This window comes from Sinocyclocheilus grahami, unplaced genomic scaffold (genome assembly GCF_001515645.1).
Source record: "Sinocyclocheilus grahami isolate Dianchi unplaced genomic scaffold, SAMN03320097.WGS_v1.1 scaffold1357.1, whole genome shotgun sequence".
NCBI lineage: Eukaryota > Metazoa > Chordata > Actinopteri > Cypriniformes > Cyprinidae > Sinocyclocheilus > Sinocyclocheilus grahami.
In genome coordinates this window covers 182,601-203,431 of record NW_015506536.1, presented here as the reverse complement: position 1 = coordinate 203,431, position 20,831 = coordinate 182,601, and the positions used below count along the sequence as shown (strand labels likewise).

The window sequence follows — 20,831 nt, the reverse complement described above, 5'->3', positions numbered from 1 at the left end:
TAAAGTAGAGCATAAAGTGTCAGTTGCTGCATTCACATCCAGAGATGAGAAATGGGGGAAGAGAGGAAGAGAGGAGGATACAACGGAGGAAAGATGGGAGGGGGAAAGGGAGCGTAGGTTTCGTCTAAAAGTAACCGGTTGGTAGTAAGAGATATGTAGGGGTTTGACCAGAATATTGTCTGCAGTACAACTGCGTGTGTAAATTAAGTCAAGTTGGTTGCCTGATTTGTGCGTGCTTGTGGTGGTAAGTCGTTTGAGATCAAATGAAGCAAGGAGTGAATGGAAGTCTGTAGCATAAGGCTTGTCCAGATGAATGTTGAAGTCGCCAAAGACTAAAAGTGGACTGCCATCCTCCGGGAATGAGGACAGCAGCCCATCCAGCTCTTCTAGGAAGGCAGATAGAATTTGCCCAGGAGGGCGGTAAATTACCACAACCTGGAGTTTTACAGGAGCTGTTATAGTGATCACATGAGATTCAAATGAGTTGTAATTGCATAGGGGAGAGTGGGTTGAGTATTTCCAATTGTTAGAAATGAGCAGACCAGTGCCCCCACCCCGGCCAACCTGCTGGGGGGTATGAGAGAAAGAGAAATTGTTCGAAAGAGCAGCTGGGGTTGCCGAGTCCTCTGGACGAATCCAGGTCTCAGTCAAGCCCAATATGCTAAGTGTGGAGTTTAAAGAAAAAGAAGAAATGAGAGATGAGATGAGAGAAGTATTGTGCTATTGCAGGTTTTGGAATTGGTATTGGAATTTCATTGCGATCTTCAGGCAACATATTGCATTCTAAGAGTTTGGGAAGTGACACTTGAGTTTTCCCATCCAGTGAACTAACAATGAAATTGTCTGCTCTTCTCCCCATTGTCTTTGTTGTACCTGCACATGTACGAAGAGTTTAGGGGAAAGAATCTCTGTTGATCCCAAAGAGCTCGAAAAAGTCAGACCTTGCCAGAAACCGGTTACTCTGGTCATCCAGAACTACATATATCCTCTTAGCTTTTTCATGGGAGTTAGATGGGTAAACATCAACCAAACAGATTTTCGAGCATGATCTAGGTCTGGGAGCTTTGCCACAGATTTCTGTGCACTTAGAAGTAACCTCAGATGTTACATCACCTTCAGGCTCCCCGCTTTGCTCATGCTGTGTTACTGGAGATTCCACTGCCCATGGAGCAGGCCCTGGGTGCATTGCAGAGACATGCGATCACTGTTACACTCTCTACATTTAACAGCTGCTGCACTGGATGCTATGTGTTTAGTGGAACTGCAACATCTGAAGCAGATAGACTGTTCTTTGTGGTACATTTTTTCTTTTATCCAGGGGTTTTCCTCCAAAACTTTGACAACGGATGTGGCTTATTGTGAATTGGACATTGCTTACCAGGATCTGGAGGGTGGTTGGCACTTCTGTTTTCCTCACTGACACAGGTATTTTTTTGCTGACCCATGAAAATTTCTCCTGTTTAGGATGGCACTGCATAGATAGCGAAAAACTGGGATAATTTCTTATTCTTGCTTGGTCGCAAATTAACCGCTCAAAGAAGCCAAATGGTGGAAATTAAACATGATAATCCTCTTTATACTTAGCACCAAGACTGATCCATCTTTCCTGCAGATTAAAGGGAAGCTTCTCAATGATGGGATTGACTCCCCTTGCTGTGTCAAGAATTGCTAAACCAGGTAAATGTCCGCCTTACTTTGCAGATTTCAATTCCATAAGCATGTCTCCTAACTCCCTGAATCTTTCTCCATCTCTGTTAGAAATCTTTGAAAACTCCTCCAGTTTTCTCAGCAATGCGTTCTCAATTACTTCTGGGCACCCATAAATCTCTTCCAATCGCTGCCAAAGCATACTGACACCTGCTATAGGATAGTGCGTATGAACCAATCTGATCCGTTTGGCTTGCATGGATGACTCCAGGCCGAGCCATTTTGTGAGAAGGTCAAGCTCTTCTCTGACTGTTAGTCCGAGGTCTTTTGTGACATTTTGAAAAGAGGATTTCCAGGCCCAGTAGTTCTCGGGGTGATCATCGAACTTCACAAGACCAGAACTCACAATCTCTTTTCTTACCATGTAGTTAGCTAAATCCGATGTATATGGCAGACTAACCATGGGAGCTTTAAAACTGGGAGCTGGATATGCTTGGAAAGTGGAGTGATGTCCATGATCTTTATCTCTCTGGTTATCCATTGTCTCCTGTTTTATTTTTAATTCCTCCATTCTATAAGATGGTTATACATGTGGAGATGTTACTGTAGCTTTACACTGAAGGGGTTCAGCATTCCTTAAGGATGACTGTAGAATCGGCGTATCGGGAAACTGCTGCTGATGTTGTTCCACTGTATGCTTCTGAACATGCTCCTTAGTACGCTGAGTGCGAACTGAGTGTGTCTCATGGTCCAATTCATCTATATTTCCCTCCGCAATGTCAGCTGCTGCTTCAATAAACGCTGAAGTTGCTTCTTTTTGAGATTGTAGCAAGAATAGATCTGATTCTACTTCTGCTTTTTTCTCATCATAGCTGCTTCTCTTTCTGCATAAGACGCTTTAGCTCGAGCTGCTTCTGCTTTAGCTCGAGCCCGAGTCGCTGCCACACTGACTGATGACCGACTTGATCTTTATGACTTCCAGCAAGAAGCTTGTGATCTAATCTAAAAGGCTTGAGAGATATCTTTCTCATCACTGTGTGATTCCATACTTGCTGCTGAAGAGATGTGCAATGCAATGTAAAGATGGCCGTGTAATTCCATTCTCTTAACCCGCTGTGTCAATGTCTTTTTACTATTCTGTTCTGACCAATTGCGTAGCTTGAGCAAAGGCTTAACAGATAGCGCACACTTTCAGAAAAGTACTCCAGAAAGCAGTCTAAATAACTTTAGTGACTTTACTGGTGATTGTTCTTCTCAATTATTTTATGTAAAACTACAAACATACAAACAAAAAAATAAGTATGAACATTATGTACACATTTACATACACAACCAGCTTAACATTACAGATTGATTTCGTACATAGTTCCTTTTTTAGCATTATTTAAAGTAATGTACGTCAAGAAATTATATTAAAATGAGTTTATGTACAAACAGAAGATAAATTTGCAGTACGCTTAAACAAGTTACGCTACCAATAACGCAAATCATGTCTGTTTATAACAAAATATAGCAATAATCCCGATCTACACTTTACTTTAGTCTACACAACACTTAAAAGCACTATTTAGTATAAAATTGAGCACTTACAGACATATACAGGTGCAACTCAATAAATTAGAATGTCATGGAAAAGTTCATTTATTTCAGTAATTCAACTCAAATTGTTAAACTCGTGTATTAAATAAATTAAATGCACACAAACTGAAGTAGTTTAAGTCTTTGGTTATTTTAATTGTGATTTCTGCTGACCAGCTTTTTGAAAATGCACTTAAAGTTGGTTAAATGACCATGGTGTTGGTGTGCTTGACTGGCCAGCAAACTCACCAGACCTGAACCCTATAGAGAATCTATGGGGTATTGTCAAGAGGAAAATTAGAAACAAGAGACCAAAAAATGCAGATGAGCTGAAGGCCACTGTCAAAGAAACCTGGGCTTCCATACCACCTCAGCAGTGCCACAAACTGATCACCTCCATGCCACGCCGAATTGAGGCAGTAATTAAAGCAAAAGGAGCCCCTACCAAGTATTGAGTACATGTACAGTAAATGAACATACTTTCCAGAAGGCCAACAATTCACTAAAAATGTTTTTTTTTATTGGTCTTATGAAGTATTCTAATTTGTTGAGATAGTGAATTGGTGGGTTTTTGTTAAATGTGAGCCAAAATCATCACAATTAAAAGAACCAAAGACTTAAACTACTTCAGTCTGTGTGCATTTAATTTATTTAATACACGAGTTTCACAATTTGAGTTGAATTACTGAAATAAATGAACTTTTCCACGACATTCTAATTTATTGAGATGCACCTGTATTTCCAAGGTTTAAACGATGGAATCTATAGCCCATAGGAACTGCATGCACGTTCTTCTTGACTGTGTTCAGTGCTTAAACATAAGCAACAGCACACTGATGTTACCACCGAAAACACACTGGAGGCAGCCCAACCTGAGAAGCTGCTAAGAAGAGACCAAGGAAGCCTACTTAAAACCCAAAATTACTGGGCATGCTACAATCTTCATAAAAAGAAATAGCCATCAAAGGAAACCGTTCTAAAACAAGTACATCTTTGATAGACTTCTGCTTAGGATAAGCAACAAGAGGAGCTCAAAACATAAACGTTCTACTCCTCCCGTGCCCCGCCTACAACCCCCATGCTCGATCCCACCTCACCACAATGGCAGCCACGGGAACTGAATCACGGAGTCTAGGAGCTCAACTCTCATCCCTCGAGAGAGAGTTAAGCCTGGGTGGAACCGATTATTGACTGCATCAAACAACACGCATTTAACTCCCTCGAGAGCTAAGCTTGCCTAGTTCAAGTGTCACTATAATCCCCTCGAGAGCCAGAAATGCTTGTGCAAACTATCCATAGGGAGAGAACCGAAAGAAAGGAACTTAATTTCAGATTTTATTAATGATTTGAAATATGTCATTTATTTGTGAGTTAATTGGGCAGTTTTTGAGATTTCAGGATTCCCCCACTCATTTAGACAGGACTTGGTCTTGGATCAGCTGCCCAGCGGTGTTGCAAATATGGCCGCAGAGTGAAAAGACTTTCCTTGAAATGGACTCTGGTAAAAGGCAAAGCTTTACATCTGCTCTCAGTAGCCCCACGAATGCATCACCATGAGTGCATCCCGCTGTCTCGTGAGTCAAACCATAGACTGTAAAAAAGATGACACACCTTCACTCTCTTCCATTCCTCCACTCCCGCAGAATCAATCACAAGCACACGCCCATGACCCTTTTTAGTTAGCCTGACTGCTCCAATTTTTGTCTGCTGATTGCCGTTCAAGAGGCATGTGTTAAAATAAGCTAAATACAATTTGTCTCACGTCCCATTAGATTACATGGTGAGGGTGGGGTTTATGACCTATACTGGGACCAGCCACCTGGGGGTGATCGAAACGTTTTGGCTTCACTTTTCAAGACTTGTGTGGCACACTTGAGTCAAACACGCATTCACACTTATTCATAATCGGCGCATTCAATTCCCTCGAGAACTGAACGCGCATGCTCCTCGCTCATGCACAAAATGCATCAATCATGCATGCCATCAGGTCCTCAAAAGGAGGCAAGCACTAACTAAAATGCTTTGTAGAGTGTGTCCTACATGTACGCAAACAAACGGATCATGAAGACAAAAGAAGCTGAAAGAATGCACGTCGCATTTCAGGCACCCTCTTATACTTCCGGGCACTCTGCTAATGACGTCACGGGCTGTGTGTGTAATGATTAGGAGTGTTTTCAAACATGCTTCAGATACCAGTCATACTGATGGGATTCCCGAAAGTGTCCCCTAGGGGACGCAGTGTGGAACTATTTTTGTGTAGGTCATTGGAGTTGGACTTTTCACCTAGTTCTCACAGAACATATACTGCATATTTGTTTTATTTAAAAAAAACAATGATTATTTAACAGATTATTTAAGACATCACCAGTCTGTACAACTTAATCATGGATATTTATGTCAGATAACTGTCATCTACATGTATTAAAGCATGAATGTTTAACTAAATGTCTGATTCCCTCTGAACATGAGAAGGAGACATATGGATGTCAAAGGAGCACTTGTTTTGATGACAACCAATGGCAGATGGAAGGGTCACAAAACTGTACATTAACTACAGCATCAGACCCACTGGCCGTAACAGCATAAGGACATAATGAAGGACAATTACCTCTCCATCTTTTGACTCCAGGCGTAAATCACTCCTACAGGTTGCTTGAAAATCACCTGCGTCAGCTTCTATTTTCACTCCTTTAGGCGCCTCCATGAATAGCGAACGTGTAGGAGACTCCAGCCTGAGCAGAAGACATAACACAATATATATTATCTACGTAAGACCTTCAAATCATTTCAAAATAGCCCACAAATGTTATAGCAATGAAGCAGATGATTTCAAAGGGGGGCTTTGCAAAGAGAAATATTTCCTGGAGAAAATGCATTTTATGGCATGTCATTTCTATCATACACACACACACATCTTCAAGACACTTGAAGAAACCTTCCCACAAAGGTACCTGGAAAACTATGTGCAAGTGGACCTAGGACAAAACCTGTTTTAAACGCAAAGGGTGGTCACACCAAATATATTGATTTGATTTAGTTAATAGAATTGATTAATTAATAAAGAAAATCTATTTATGACATTATTTTTTAACACTCTCACTTTGCAGCATTTTTACAGAAATGCCTACAACTTTTCACAGTACTGTAGCTTTGCAGTAAGGTTTCTTCAAGCATCTTGGAGACATTGCCACAGTTCTTCTGGATTGTGTCTGTCTCAGTTTTTTTTTTCTGTTTCTTCATGTCATTATAGACAGACTGGATGATGGTGAGATCAGATCTCTGTGTGGAGCATACTGGCTGTTGTTATAACAAATATTTTTATTTTAATAATAAAAATATTATGTTTGCATAGTATGCTTTTAATTACGAATGATTTTGCATAAGATACAAATAACTGGTAATCTGATTTGATGCAAGACACATAGTAAAACACAAACTGCTATAGTTAATGAGCTACAGTATATAGGAGATCTTAGCACGTTGGTAGGTGAGGCAAAACTAAGGAGTGGAAAAGTATGAATCTAAGCAAGGTCAATCTTTTGCAAATTACCAATAACAATAGGAAAGATAAGGAGACCTAACTTAGAGATTTAAATGAGAAATGAATAAGAAAAAGAACACCTAAAAAGTGGCAGAATGTTACAGCTCAAGAAATCAAATCAAATCTCTTTATTGTCACACATTGTGTACACAAGTGTAACAATGGGGAAATTCTTGGGTACAAGACTCTGTGCCATGGCAGTACAAGCAACAAGATATGAAAAATTAACAGTATACATAAATAACAATATACACATTTACACAATATACACATTTTTCACAATAGACAATTGTACACGATATACACATTTCCATAATATACACATAGTACACAGTATACTCAAGAGACTTATAAATGTATAGCTTTTATATATGACTTACAGTGATGTATACTGTAGTGTTTTACTGTGAAGTTCAGTGCAGTAGTTTGTTAGTGCAGAAGAGAAGATGGAGCTGCATGTGTTCTATGCTATGCAGTGAAAGACATGCTACAGTGCTGTCAGAGTCAGTGTGGCTGGTGTCTAGATGGAATCCAGTGTGAGGGGTAGGGGTAGGTGGGTGGTTATCGTCTTGCTATCTGGAGTTCAGTAGTCTGATAGCCTGCGAGAAGAAGCTGTCTCGCGTTCTGCTGGTTCGGGTCCTGATGCTGCGGTACCGTCTGCCTGATGGTAGCAGTGAGAAGAGTTCGTGGCTCGGGTGGCAGGGGTCTCTGATGATCTTCCGTGCTTTCCTCACACATCTCTGGGTGTAGATGTCCTGGAGGGAGGGAAGCTCACCTCTGACGACGTGCTGGGCTGTTTGAACTATTGTCTGCAGGGCTTTCCGGTTGAGAGCGGTGCAGTTCTCGTACCAGGCAGTGATGCAGCAAGTCAGGATGCTCTCCACAGTGCAACTGTATAACTGTCTGAGCTCAGACCAAATTTCTTCAGTCGCCTGAGGAAGAAGAGACACTGGTGGGCCTTTCTCACTACTGACTGTGTGTGAGTAGTCCAGGTGAGGTCCTCGGTCATGTGAACGCCGAGGAACTTGAAGCTGCTGACCCGCTCCACTGGAGTCCCGTCGATGGTGATGGGGGAGTGCTCACTGGTCCGTCTCCTGAAATCCACCACCAGCTCCTTGGTCTTCTTGATGTTCAGAGAGAGGTGGTTGTTTTGGCACCAGTTAGTCAGGGTGCGCACCTCTTCTCTGTAGGCTGATTCACCATCGACAGTAATCAGGCCTACCACGTTGTGTCATCAGCAAATTTGATGATGCCGTTGGAGCTATGCGTGGCTACACAGTCATGCGTGTACAGGGAGTACAGGAGGGGAATGAGAATGCAGCCCTTTGGGGCTCCAGTGTTGAGGGTCAGCATAGAGGAGATGTTGCTGCCAATTCTGACCACCTGCCATCTGCCTGTCAAGAAGTCCAGGATCCAGCTGCACAGAGAATTGTTCAGACCCAGAGCCCAGCCACAAGCTTAGAGGGCTATGGTATTAAACGCTGAGCTGTAGTCAGCAAACAACATTCTCACATATGTGTTCCTCTTGTCAAGATGGGAAAGGGCAGTGTGCAGGGTGAAGTCAATTGCATCATCTGTGGAGCGGTTATTGTGCAGTAGGCAATCTGCAGTGGGTCGAGTGATGCTGGTAATACAGAGCAGATGTGATCTCTGATAAGCTTCTCAAAGCACTTACTGATGATGGGAGTCAGAGCAACAGGGCGCCAGTCATTCAAGCAAGAAGCTTTGGGTGTCTTTTGTATTGGCACAATGGTGGATGTTTTGAAACAACAGATAGGGAAAGGGAGAGGTTGAAAATATCCGTGAAGGCTCCAGCTAGTTGGTGAGTGCTTGTTTTAAGGACTTGACCACGAATGCCATCTGGACCTGCAGCTTTGCGGATATTCACGCGCCGGAGCGATCGGGTAACATCCGCTACAGACACGGAGAGTGGACGAGCCTCAGCAGTCTCGGCCGCGGGAGCGCTCTGTGTAGGGGAGGAGCCGCTGACTTCGAAGTGAGCATAGAATAAGTTGAGCTCGTCAGGCAGTGAGGAAGCGGTGTTTGTAGCAGGGTGTTTGCGATCCTTGTAGTCCGTGATGTTGTAGAGTCCTTGTCACATGTCTCTGTAGTTGGAAGTCGTGAACTGTGCTTAAATTTTATCTTTGTATTGGTGTTTTGCGGTCTTGATGGTTTTGCGGAGGGCATAGCTGGCTTGCTTATAATCATCAGCATTAAATTAAAGGCAGAGGTTCGAGCATTAAGAGCAGTGCGAACATAAGCGTTAATCCACAGTTTCTGATTCGGGTAGGTTCTGATTGTTTTGGTTGGTACAATCTTCTATGCACTTCCTTATGAAGCACGTGACGGTATCTGTGTAAACATCGATGTCGTCATCGGATGCAGCCCGGAACATATCCCAGTTGACGTAATCAAAACAGTCCTGTAACATAGAATCCGATTGATCCGACCAAAGCTGAATTGTCCTGAGGGCGGGTGTTTCCCGTTTCAACTTCTGCCTGTAAGCAGGCAGGAGCAGAACGGAAGAGTGATCTGATTTGCTGGTGGGTGGGGGAGGGACTTGTAAGCATTCCGGAAGGGGGAGTAACAGTGGTCCAGAATCCGATCTCCACGTGTGTTGCATGATATGTGCTGGAAGAATTTTGGTGCAATCCTCCTAAGATCGGCTTTGTTGAAATCCCCGGTTATAATAAATGCAGCGTCAGGGTATACGGTCTCCTGTTTGCATAAATGCCGATACAGTTCCTTGAGTGCTACATCTGTGTCAGCCTGAGGGGGGATGTAAACAGCTGTAATGATGACCACTGTGAATTCCCTCCGTAACCAAAGCGGCCGTCACAGAAGCGTGAGGTATTCCAGGTCAGGAGAACAAAGAGATTGTATAAGATGTACATTCTTTCGATCGCACCATGAGTTGTTGATCATGAAGCATAAAATTCCTCTTTTGCTTTTCTCTGAGAGATCCGGTATTCTGTCCGCGCAATGCACAGAGAATCCCGTGGGTTCGATGGCAACGTCTGGTACCTCTTGAGACATCCAGGTTTCTGTGAGGCAAATAATAGAGCAGTCCCTGATCTCATGCCAGAAAGAAAATAAAGTTTATTGTCCAGGGACTGGACGTTAGCCAGTAGTATACTTGGAAGTGGTGGTCGGTCTGCACGGTGTCTTAATCTGACGAGGACGCCGGCTCTCTTTCCTCTCCTCCGGCTCCGTTTTCGACGTCGCGTTCTGGCCCAAACAAAGGGCTCCACAGTGTTGTTTATAAACAATGGGTCGGTGTTGAGGAATTTAAAGTCCGGTTTGTGGTGAGTAATTGTAGAACCAATATCCAGACGTGTTTCTCTGTTGTAAACAATTAGGGAGACAACATCCAGAACAAGAAACATCCAAATTACATACAAAACAACCAAAAAGCTGCCAGTTTGGGTCGGAGCTTGCAACACGATGGCCATACTCGGCACCATCTTGGCTGTAGATTTGAAAGCTGCTTGGAATTTAAACGATACACATCGCAGAAAATTTAGGATCATTCATGGAACATCAAAGCATCTTTCAGTATCCCGAACCCGGCAGTCTTTTGAACTTTTGAATTTTAAACAGTCAGCATCTGCGAGTCAGTATTCACAGTGAAGTGGAGCAGCAACGCAGTATTTACAACACTGTTCCAGAACATTTCAACCCAAATATTCAGATGTGTGCAGCACATTTTATGGAGGACTATTTCCTGATCCTGGTAGAGTAGACTACAATGCCGGCTGTTCTGACTCACAGACAACTTTGCAGGACAGTCGATCGCCAGGAGCAGGGTTGGGCACCCCTGATGTACAGTATGTGGAAAATAATGTGTTTTTTTAACCTTGAACCGCATAAACACATTTCATTACACCAAATACACAAAATAATGTTCTTTTAACAACATCATATGACCCCTTTAAACAATTCAAGTAAAATGGTTTCTATTCCACCAAATGGCATTCTTCAAACATGCATCACCTTTATGGGACATGAACACATCCTTAAGTTAGATCCTTCCTTTTTAACAAAAGAATAACAACAACAAGAAAAAAATATAAATAATTGAATCACACAAACCTTGTACATTATTAATCTGTGTGAGTGTGTGTGTGTGTGTGTGAGAGAGAGGTGATTTGAATGAGTGTGATTTATTAATATTTGTGAGTGAATGTGTGTGCACGTGTATGAGTGTGCCTTGTTGTGCTTGCAAGTTTGAGTTTTTTTTGTTTTGTTTTGTTTGTTTGTGTATGCATGGTTGGCTTAGCAACTGTATTTTTTTTTAATGCATCCCCATAAACTATCCATAGGCTTTCACTCAAAATCTAACACTGAAGACCAATTATTAGACACTGTACTGTACACATGCATACAGGGGCGAAATGCACTCATTATTTTTGAGAGGGCATGAGTTGGGGGGGGTCGTCATGTGACACAGCAGCCACAACAGCATTGATGTTTTATTTATTTTTTCCTTTTTATTCGAAACATCCCCAAACAAATTAACTATATCATAAAATATCTTGATTCTCACCTTTATAGGTTATGTTGATCTATAGTGGGCGATGGTCAAAGTAACCTAATAATGTAATCTATTAACTATGCATAAAAACCTGTCTGTTCCCTTAATTAACAGATATGGATATCATGCCATAACATATTTTTAATATGACTGAGTTTATATTTAATGTGAATTTAACATTGAAAGTTAATGTGAATAAAAACATTGCAAGTTAGGCTACTAATCATAACATTTTCATTGTGCAGAAAGAGAGCAAAGAACATTTACACTGAACAAAATTATAAACGCAACACTTTTGTTTTTGCCCCCATTTTTCATGAGCTGAACTTAAAGATCTAAGACTTTTTATATGTTCACAAAAGGCCTATTTCTCTCAAATATTGTTCGCAAATCTGTCTAAATCCGTGTTAATGAGCACTTCTCCTTTGCCGAAATAATCCATCCACCTCAGGTGTGGCATATCAAGATCGGTTTGCTGATGTCAACGTTGTGGATCGAGTGGCCCATGGTAGCGGTGGGGTTATGGTATGGGCAGGCATATGTTATGGACAACGAACACAGGTACATTTTATTGATGGCATTTTGAATGTATGTGTATGTGAAACTGCACATTTTAGAGTGGCCTTTTATTGTGGCCAGCCTAAGGCACACCTGTGCAATAATCATGCTGTCTAATCAGCATCTTGATATGCTACACCTGTGAGGTGGATGGATTATCTCGGCAAAGGAGAAGTGCTCACTAACACAGATTTAGACAGATTTGTGAACAATATTTGAGAGAAATAGGCCTTTTGTGTACATAGAAAAAGTCTTAGATCTTTGAGTTCAGCTCATGAAAAATGGGGGCAAAAACAAAAGTGTTGCATTTATAATTTTGTTCAGTGTACATTATCAAAGAACATTTTCACTGACAGTCTAGTTCAAGCACTCTCAAAAACGTACATTAAAATCACTGAAGCTGTTTACAGTCACAGTTCGCTGTTTAGGAAGTACGCAGGAGGCACGAATAAATAAAAACAGTCTTTAATCCACGGAACACTGGGTACATCCACACTGGAAATGGCAGGAAACGCACAAACATAACGAGTAGAACCGACAAACACAGAACGCAAAGGCAAAGACTTAAATACTGGGGATAGTTAACAAACACAGGTGCCAGGAATCATAATTAAACTAAACGAGGACAGGAAAAAGACCATAAACCAGGAACAAAGACAGGGCAAAACACAACAAAACAGGTCCATGATCCTAACATTTACACTATAAAATCAATATCTTACAGATTCATACACACATTTAGGGGTTTTCAGTCAGCAAGCGAAGAAAACACCGGCATTTTAGCGATGACTCATCTGCACACCTCTGATTGGTCATTGCATTCATAAGCTCAACAGCATCGTGTGTGATTGGTTAATGCGCAGTGCTGTAAAAACGCGTCTGTTCAAACACAGATTTGAATTTAGCAGCTGATGATATGACACACTGAATGGTCTAATCACGCCGGTGTGATTGTATTCAATATAGACAATTTTAATCGGCTAGTTTTTGTCTTTTGGAAGCTGCATTCAAAGTCCACTTGGCTCAAAAATCTGAAATCAAAAATCACTTTGAATAGGCATGATGCCTCCGCATGCGTATACTAAGTGCTACTGCCAAAAAAAGCGGACATTTCCTTATAATCAGTGAATAGCCATTTACAATGCATTCCACTTGCAAAAAAATTTATTTGATAGTGCTCACAAACTGTATTTTAATGCAGCCAAATTCTCAATAAAACTGTTTTCACTGGTATATTTTTCTGTCTCTGTTATAAGACAACAGGATGAATATGAAATAGAGACTGAAACGCGGCCCATTAAGACTACCAGCTCTCCGTTAGATGTTAATCTGCACAAAAATCCTGATTCATAATCACAACGTCATCCAATGAAATCAAATACACATAAGATAAAGACATATGGCTGTGCTGTGATTTTGGATATATTTGCATATAAAATAGAGTTAGAAGTGACAGAATATCTTGTTTAACCTAAAGCGCTGCTACGCTCAGCCGCTCGCTGAACAGAGCAGACACAGAGAGAGGTGTGTGCGCTCTGGGAAAGCAAGACCTTGCGCTCGTGTGGCAGTAGCGGCAAGTCTCAGAAACTAAATAAGGCTTGTTCAAGAAGTCGCTAGATTTGTCGCTAGGCACTTTTTTGGAAAAAAGTTGTAAAATCTATGTACAAAGTCGCTAAGTGGCAACACTGCGCATGCTCTGCTTGCCTGACTGCTACGTCACTTGGTTAGGTTGTGGTCCGTTCAAAAACAAACAGATATTTATTAAATGAAAGACAAGTTATTTCAAGTCATTTAACTCAAGTCATGAATATCAAGTCAAAGTCAAGTCTTTTATGAATATTTGTCAAGCAAGTCTCAAGTCCTAAAATTTGCGACTTAAGTCTGACTCGAGTCAAGTCATGTGACTCGAGTCCCCCACCTCTAGAATCCCACCAGGCATTCTTTAAGAAAAGCATCATCAAGACCATGTTTCTGCAGGCAGTTGATTAGCGTACTACTGATTCCATCTGCAGCTGTACTCTCTTGCTCAATAAGATCTAAGAAATGGTCAGTGGTTCTGAGCTAGTAACTGATGTTCTGAGGTACACAATTAGGCAAGACTTCTTGCTTAACGTGCTTTCATCTTACTTAAAGTGCTTTCATCCACAAATTCAGCTTTGCTCGAGTCGCTTTTACTCTTGCCAATAATGCTTGCCTCATCTCTTTGACTATAAAATGCACAATGTCTGTACATGTGACATTTGAATGAAGAACCCGGCCAACATTCACAACATTTATCATCTGAAGGTCTAGTAATCCTGGATAATCAGAGTAAGGACGGTTATTTTTCTCAATATAGTATGCTGTTCTAAAGACATTGTAGGTTGATGCTAAAATATCACTTTGTGCTCTCAGAAAGCTAAATTCTAGAGCTTTCTCACCTTTCTCACGTTTTTTTTTACAATGTCTTCTGCTAAATTGTGACTGTGTGACAAACTGTGTTTGTTTTGTTTTTCACTTGTCTCACCATATGGGCCTATCTTACAGTTTTGCCATTCCGTAGAAAATGTGTACCTGTGTTTCCCCATTCTCATTGCCCCAAGTGACCCTGCTTCATAACACATTTTACATCCCAGTTTATTATTTTTTATCATGAGAAATGGATATGTCTTTGTGAAGTACTCATATTGATTAGTGTTCCAGCAGTCTGGCAAGTCCTCCCTAACTCTTCCTATGCTGCTCCCTTCTCCTCCTGCTCCTCTCTCCTGTCCAATATTTGGCACTATTTTCTCCTGTCCAACATCTTCGTCTCCTTTCTTCTGTTCAGTGTCTGGTGCTTCTTTCTCCTGTCCAACATCGTCTTCTCCTCTCCTCTCTCCTGTCCACTCTTCTCCTCTCCTCTCTCCTGTCCACTCTTCTCCTCTCCTCCCTCCTGTTCAAACTCCTCTGCTGCTCCCTCATCACCTGCCCTGTTCTGCTCGACTCTGCATTGAAATGATTTAAACAGATTCAAAATGTGCTGAACAACAAACCAGAGTTAGCTTGTCTATTCAGTTTGGCATTTTTATATCATTAAATAAAATTACACCAGATATAAGAAAGGTTAGCATTTGTCCTTTAAAAAAAAAATATATATATCGTTTTAAATACATCACATGAAACGGACACGAGAACATGGGTTGTAGTAGGTGTTATAATAATATTTATACAATTTTTAAACAAAATAATGATTTATTTTCTTGAATGACTTACAACTTGAATGATTTATTTTCACACAAAATCTGTTGCTCCATTAATGTTCAATACAACGCATATATTTTTTCTGCAATTATACATTTTAGGCGCAGTGAATGGCACATTTTTTCTTAAGGTGTGCCTTTAGCTCCGTTGTACCATATATATATATATAATTATTGTGATGGGGGCCCTGCAGTAAGTCATAGCCCCGGGGCCCTGTGCGGTCTTAATGCAGCCCTGGGCACGTATGGTCACCCTCAGAGGCGGACAGTAACTAAGTACACTTTTTGAGTATCGGTACTTTACTGCAGTGTTTCTGTTGTAAAGTTATACAGCTGCAGTTGTGTTGCTGGGTTTTAAAGCAGGTTTGATTTAGTTTCTTCCTTATCACTCTGTATTTACAGGATTTCACTGTCCACTCTGTTTAAATGTGGATGAATGGCTACACATAGATGTGTAGAGCTGTGTGAGATCACTACCATCCTGTTTTTGTGGGGGTGGGTAGGGGTGTTAAATATTTATTTATTTATGTTTTTTCCCCCCCATAGGTTTTTAACATTCTAAAAGCTCTTTATTCCAAAGATACTACAAGCTAGTCAGTGTATTCAGCAGGTGTAATGTATTCTAAGTTGCTTCAGAAGTATTGCAAGTATTGTGTACGACAATAAAACAGTGCATTGACATAAAACAGGACATTTACTTTTGGTACTTAAGTACTTTTACAAGCAAGTACTTCTGTACTTTTACTTAAGTAAAAATCTGTCTTTACAACTTTTACTTGTAATGGAGTAATATTTGACCAGCAGTATCTGTACTTTCACTCAAGTAATGGAGTTGAGTACTTTGTCCGCCTCTGGTCACCCTACTATTTCCAATATTCGCCACTTACTCTAAATGTAATAAAATCAGAATAATACTTGCGTTTTGGTGATTGCCAAGATATTTTTGGTTATTGATGTTTTAGTCAGGTTAATTTTATGGCGTTAATGAAGCGTTAATGTCGAGCCCTGGAGTCTATGTGCTCAGCCCCGGATGGCCCCGGCCCAATTTAAACCCTGTATATATATATACATACACCGTTTCCATGATGGTTTTAGTTTCATATTTAAAGTACAATGTCATTTAAAAAAAAAAAAAAAATATATATATATATATATATATATATAAAACGTGAATGTCAACAATTCTGTGTTTTTCTGTCAATATGGGGTGCTGTGTGTACATTAATGAGGGAAAAAAAATTACTTAAATGATTTTAGCAAATGGCTGCAATATAACAAAGAGTGAAAAATTTAAGGGGGTCTGAATACTTTCCGTACCCACTGTATATACCGTTTCCATGAAAGGGTGTACATGGTCTGCAACAATGCTTAGGTAGGAGGTATGTGTCAAAGTAACATCCACATAGATGGCATCGCCCAAGGTTTCCTGGCATAACATTGCCCAAAGCATCACACTGCCTCTGCCGGCTTGCCTTCTTCCCATTGTGCATCCATAGTTGTCTAGCCATTACAATTTGGCCCTTGTCAAACTCGCTCAAATCCTTACGCTTGCCCATTTTTCCTCCTTCTAACACATCAACTTTGAGGACAAAATGTTCACTTGCTGCCCAATATATCCCACCCACTAACAGGTGCTGTGATGAAGAGATAATCAGTGTTATTCACTTCACCTGTCAGTGGTCATAATGTTATGCCTGATCAGCGTATATCAGCATTGCTTTAAACAGTCTTCAAAATACTTTTGCTGCACAAAAGAAAGTCACACAGGTTTGAAACGACATTAGGGTGAGTAAATGATGACATAATTCTAATTGTTGGGTGAACTATCCCTTTAAGGTCTTTTTTAAATGAAATTATTTTCTAAATAATAAACTAAAACTGCCAGCAGGTGGCGTTAAATGTCTTTATGAGTCATGCATTCATTTGATTCGTTCAAACAGCTGATTCATTCAGGAATTAAGTAAACAGCTCTCTCTATCAATGGGCCTTTGAATCACTGGTTCACACGATTCGTTCAAAACAAGGATTCATTCAAACTAAGCTCAGACTCAGCTGCTCGGATTGAGTTTGGCAGGTCATTCCACCAGGAGGGAACAGTTAAGGTAAATGTCAGTGAAAGTGATTTTGTGCCTCTTTGGGATGGCATTATAATGTGCAGTTCATTTGCAGAACCCAAGTTTCTGGAGAGCACATAAGTCTGAAATAGTGAATTTAGGTAAAGGGGTGCAGAGCCAGTGGTTGTTTTGTAGGCATAAACCAAAGCCTTGAATTTGCGAGCAGGTATTGGTAGCCAGTGCAATTTGATGAACAGAGGTGTGACATGCTCTTTTCGACTAATTTTGCAGCTTCATTATGGATTAGGTCTAGAGGTTTGATAAAACTGTCTGGAAGACCTGCCAAGAGAGCATTGCAATAGTCCACCCTGGATAGAACAAGAACTTGAACAAGGAGCTGTTTAGCATGTTCCGAATGAAAGGGCTGTATAAAGCAAATGTTGTATAAAGCAAATCTGCAGGACTGGATAGTTTTAGCAATGTGGTCTGTGAAATTCAGCTAATCATCAATCACAATTCCAAGGTTCCTTGCTGTCCTTGAAGGAGTTATGGTTGATGCGCCTAGCTGGATGGTAAAATTGTGATGAAGTGATGGGTTTTCTGAAACCACAAGCAGTTCTGTCATGACAACTCTTGGAGGGATTGGCATGGTAATGTACATGACAATGTTAATGTATTTGGTCTTGGCGGAATAGATCTGCTACGCTGCTGCTGTGGCAGAGCAAGTACCGAGATTTGCTACTGCCAATACATCCACAACATGCTGCTGTGAGCATGTAAGAAATATTGCTGCTGCAAATATAACATACATGAAATACCCCCCCACAAAGCAGGAATCAGAGAAGGGACAATACAAGCCAAAACAAGAACAAAACACCCCCCAACAAGCAGATCTATCGCCAATACATATGTACTGCTGCTGCTCTGAAGAGCCATGTGAACCGCACGTATTACTATCTATGTGTGCCTGGGCTACCATGCCGACAGGCTTAACACTAGTGGCCTATGACTATGTGAGCCTTGGTTACCACGCCGACCGGCTTAACACTAGTTGGCCTATGACTATGTGAGCCTTGGCTACTACGCTGACTGACTTAACAATTGTGGGCTATGACTATGTGAGCCTGGGCTACCACGCCGACTGGCTTAACTCTAATTAGATGTGCACTATGTGTAATGTTTAATTAACAAAATGGATATACGTTGCAATCCGATAATTAAGACCCCAGTTATCCACTTCATCAGTATCATCGGCAGCGTAACAGCTTGTTAATTCATGTTCGTGCAATGATGGGACGGACAAAGTTAGCCGATGCATGCCATTTTACACTCTCGTGCAGATAAAAGTTGTCAAGTTACAGTGCACAAAACCCCCTGGGTGGACTGACCTGAATGAACTGAAATAAAAGCAGAATATACATGTTCTTTCTCTGTTTTCTGAATTACACAGCACAGTGAGAACACACGTTGCACGAGGACATTTCTCTGAACTACACTACCCATAATGCATTTCACTCGGAACTAACTATTACAGCCGTAGATAGTAATCTTCAGCGTCTCCCGCAACACTGTCATTGATATGACTGTGATAAGCACGTGCTTCTGACGCTGCATGCAGCTGAAATCAACCACACACTCATCACAATGAAAACCTCGACCTTAGAAATAATGAACGTGAACACTGGGATAATCGCCGCTATATATGGTGAAACCCTGTTGAAATGCATACACAAGAATGCTTATTTCAAATGAACCCATTTCATGTCCGTTACTATCGGTGCGTCCTCAGAGTGATTACATATGCTCTAAACTGTGTTTTGCTCCTGCTGTATAAACACAGATGCTAAATGCTGCTGCTAATATGCTTAATATTCGCTCCTGCATACGATGCAAACTGCTAACATGACACTTAGTTTAAACTTGATTTTGGTTGCTCATTTTTGAATTCAATTAGGCAGACCACACAATACACACAGCAATATGGATTAGAAGAGCATTCACTTATCTTAGATGTTGATTTCGCTGTTCTGAAGCAAGCTGCAACTGCTACTGCAAGCACTAGTCATAAATTTAAATGTTGAGCAGCAAGCTCATTGGCTACCGATACAGGAGAGAACCAATCAGCTGTGCCATGTGATGATGTCATTAGGTCAGTTTGAGTTAGACCTATCGGACTGGGCAATCTAGAGTTTCATGCCAGAACTCTGTATTTCTGTCTTGGGAAGGTTAAGTTGAAGGTGATGGTCCTTCATCCAGCAATAAATGTCTGTTAGACATGCTGAGATGTGAGCAGCTATCGTCGGATCATCAGTATGGAATGAGAGGTAGAGTTGAGTGTCATCAGCATAGCAGTGCACCCCAGTAGTTAGATGTTGTGACTTGGACACCTCACCCCTCCAACATACTTTGACAGGTAAGACTCGAACCACTGGAGTGCAGTTCCTGAGATGCCCTTTGCCAATAGGTTTGACAGGAGGATTTGGTGTTTAACCATGTCAAAAGCAGCAGACAGATCCAGCAAGAAAAGTTTTGAAGATTTGGAAGCCGCTCTTGCCAGTCTTAGGGCTTCAACTACCAAGAGTAAGGCAGTCTCGGTTAAATGTCCACTTCTGAAGCCAGACTGGTTGCTGTCTAGGAGGATTTTCTGTGTGAGAAAGGCAGAGACTTGATTGAACACAACTCGTTCACGTGTTTTTGCAATGAATGGAAGAAGGGATACCAATTTAAAAAGTGCTGGTTAATGCTAAACGTAAATTCATACATAGCAGACTATTGTCACTCAATGGCTGGATGTCTAAGTGGTGCCCGCAGAATAACATAGGGTTCATAGACAATTGGACGAGTTTTTGGGGCAAACCTGAACTGTTGAAAAGAGATGGTCTTCATCCCTCCAGGGGTGGTGCCGCTCTTCTCTCTAGAAATATGGCACATAGTCTTAGAGTTTGCACTTGACTAACTGGGGCCCAGGTCAGGAAACAGACAGACTGGCTAAACTGACCGTCTGCTAGCCACCACACGTCACAGAAATCAGTTAATTCTCAGCACTTAGAGACTCTTTCACCTAGATATCACACTGTAGAGACTGTGTCTGTTCTGTGTGAACTAGAAAATACAAACAAACGTCCAAACCAATTTAAGAGTAAAAATTGAATTGATGTTCAACAAATAAAAAATTTATATAATACAGAGAAACGAATGATAAAGCTTGGCTTATTGAATATCAGGTCCCTTTCTACAAAAGTGCTTTTTGTAAATTATATGATCACTGATCATGACCTAGATGTGCTCTGTTTGACAGAAACCTGGCTAAAACCAGATGATTACATTATTTTAAACGAGTCTACCCCACAAGACTACTGTTATAAACATGAGCCGCGTCCAAAAGGTAAAGGGGGTGGTGTTGCTTCAATTTATAACAATATTTTCAGTATTTCTCAGAGGGCGGGCTTCAAGTATAACTTGTTTGAAGTAATGGTGATTCAAATAACATTACCCATAGAAACAAGTGTCAATGACACATCCCCTGTGATGTTTGTACTGGCTACTGTATACAGGCCACCTGGGCACCATACAGACTTTATTAAATAATTTGCTGATTTTCTATCAGAGTTAGTGCTAGCTGCAGATAAAGTCTTAATTGTTGCCGATTTTAATATCCACGTTGATAATAAAAATGCATTGGGATCAGCATTTCTAGACAT

At 41.0% G+C, this 20,831-nt stretch overlaps 1 protein-coding gene across 1 annotated transcript in view; it reads right to left on the bottom strand.

The window, feature by feature from the left end:
- The window catches only part of LOC107569546 (delta-sarcoglycan-like), a 183,376-nt gene that overhangs the window by 18,801 nt on the left and 143,744 nt on the right, over positions 1-20,831 (bottom strand). Inside the window, exon 6 of the mRNA XM_016255664.1 lies at positions 5,834-5,957. Within this exon, the coding sequence (XP_016111150.1) occupies positions 5,834-5,957 (124 nt within the window). The remainder of the gene's footprint in view (positions 1-5,833; positions 5,958-20,831) is intronic.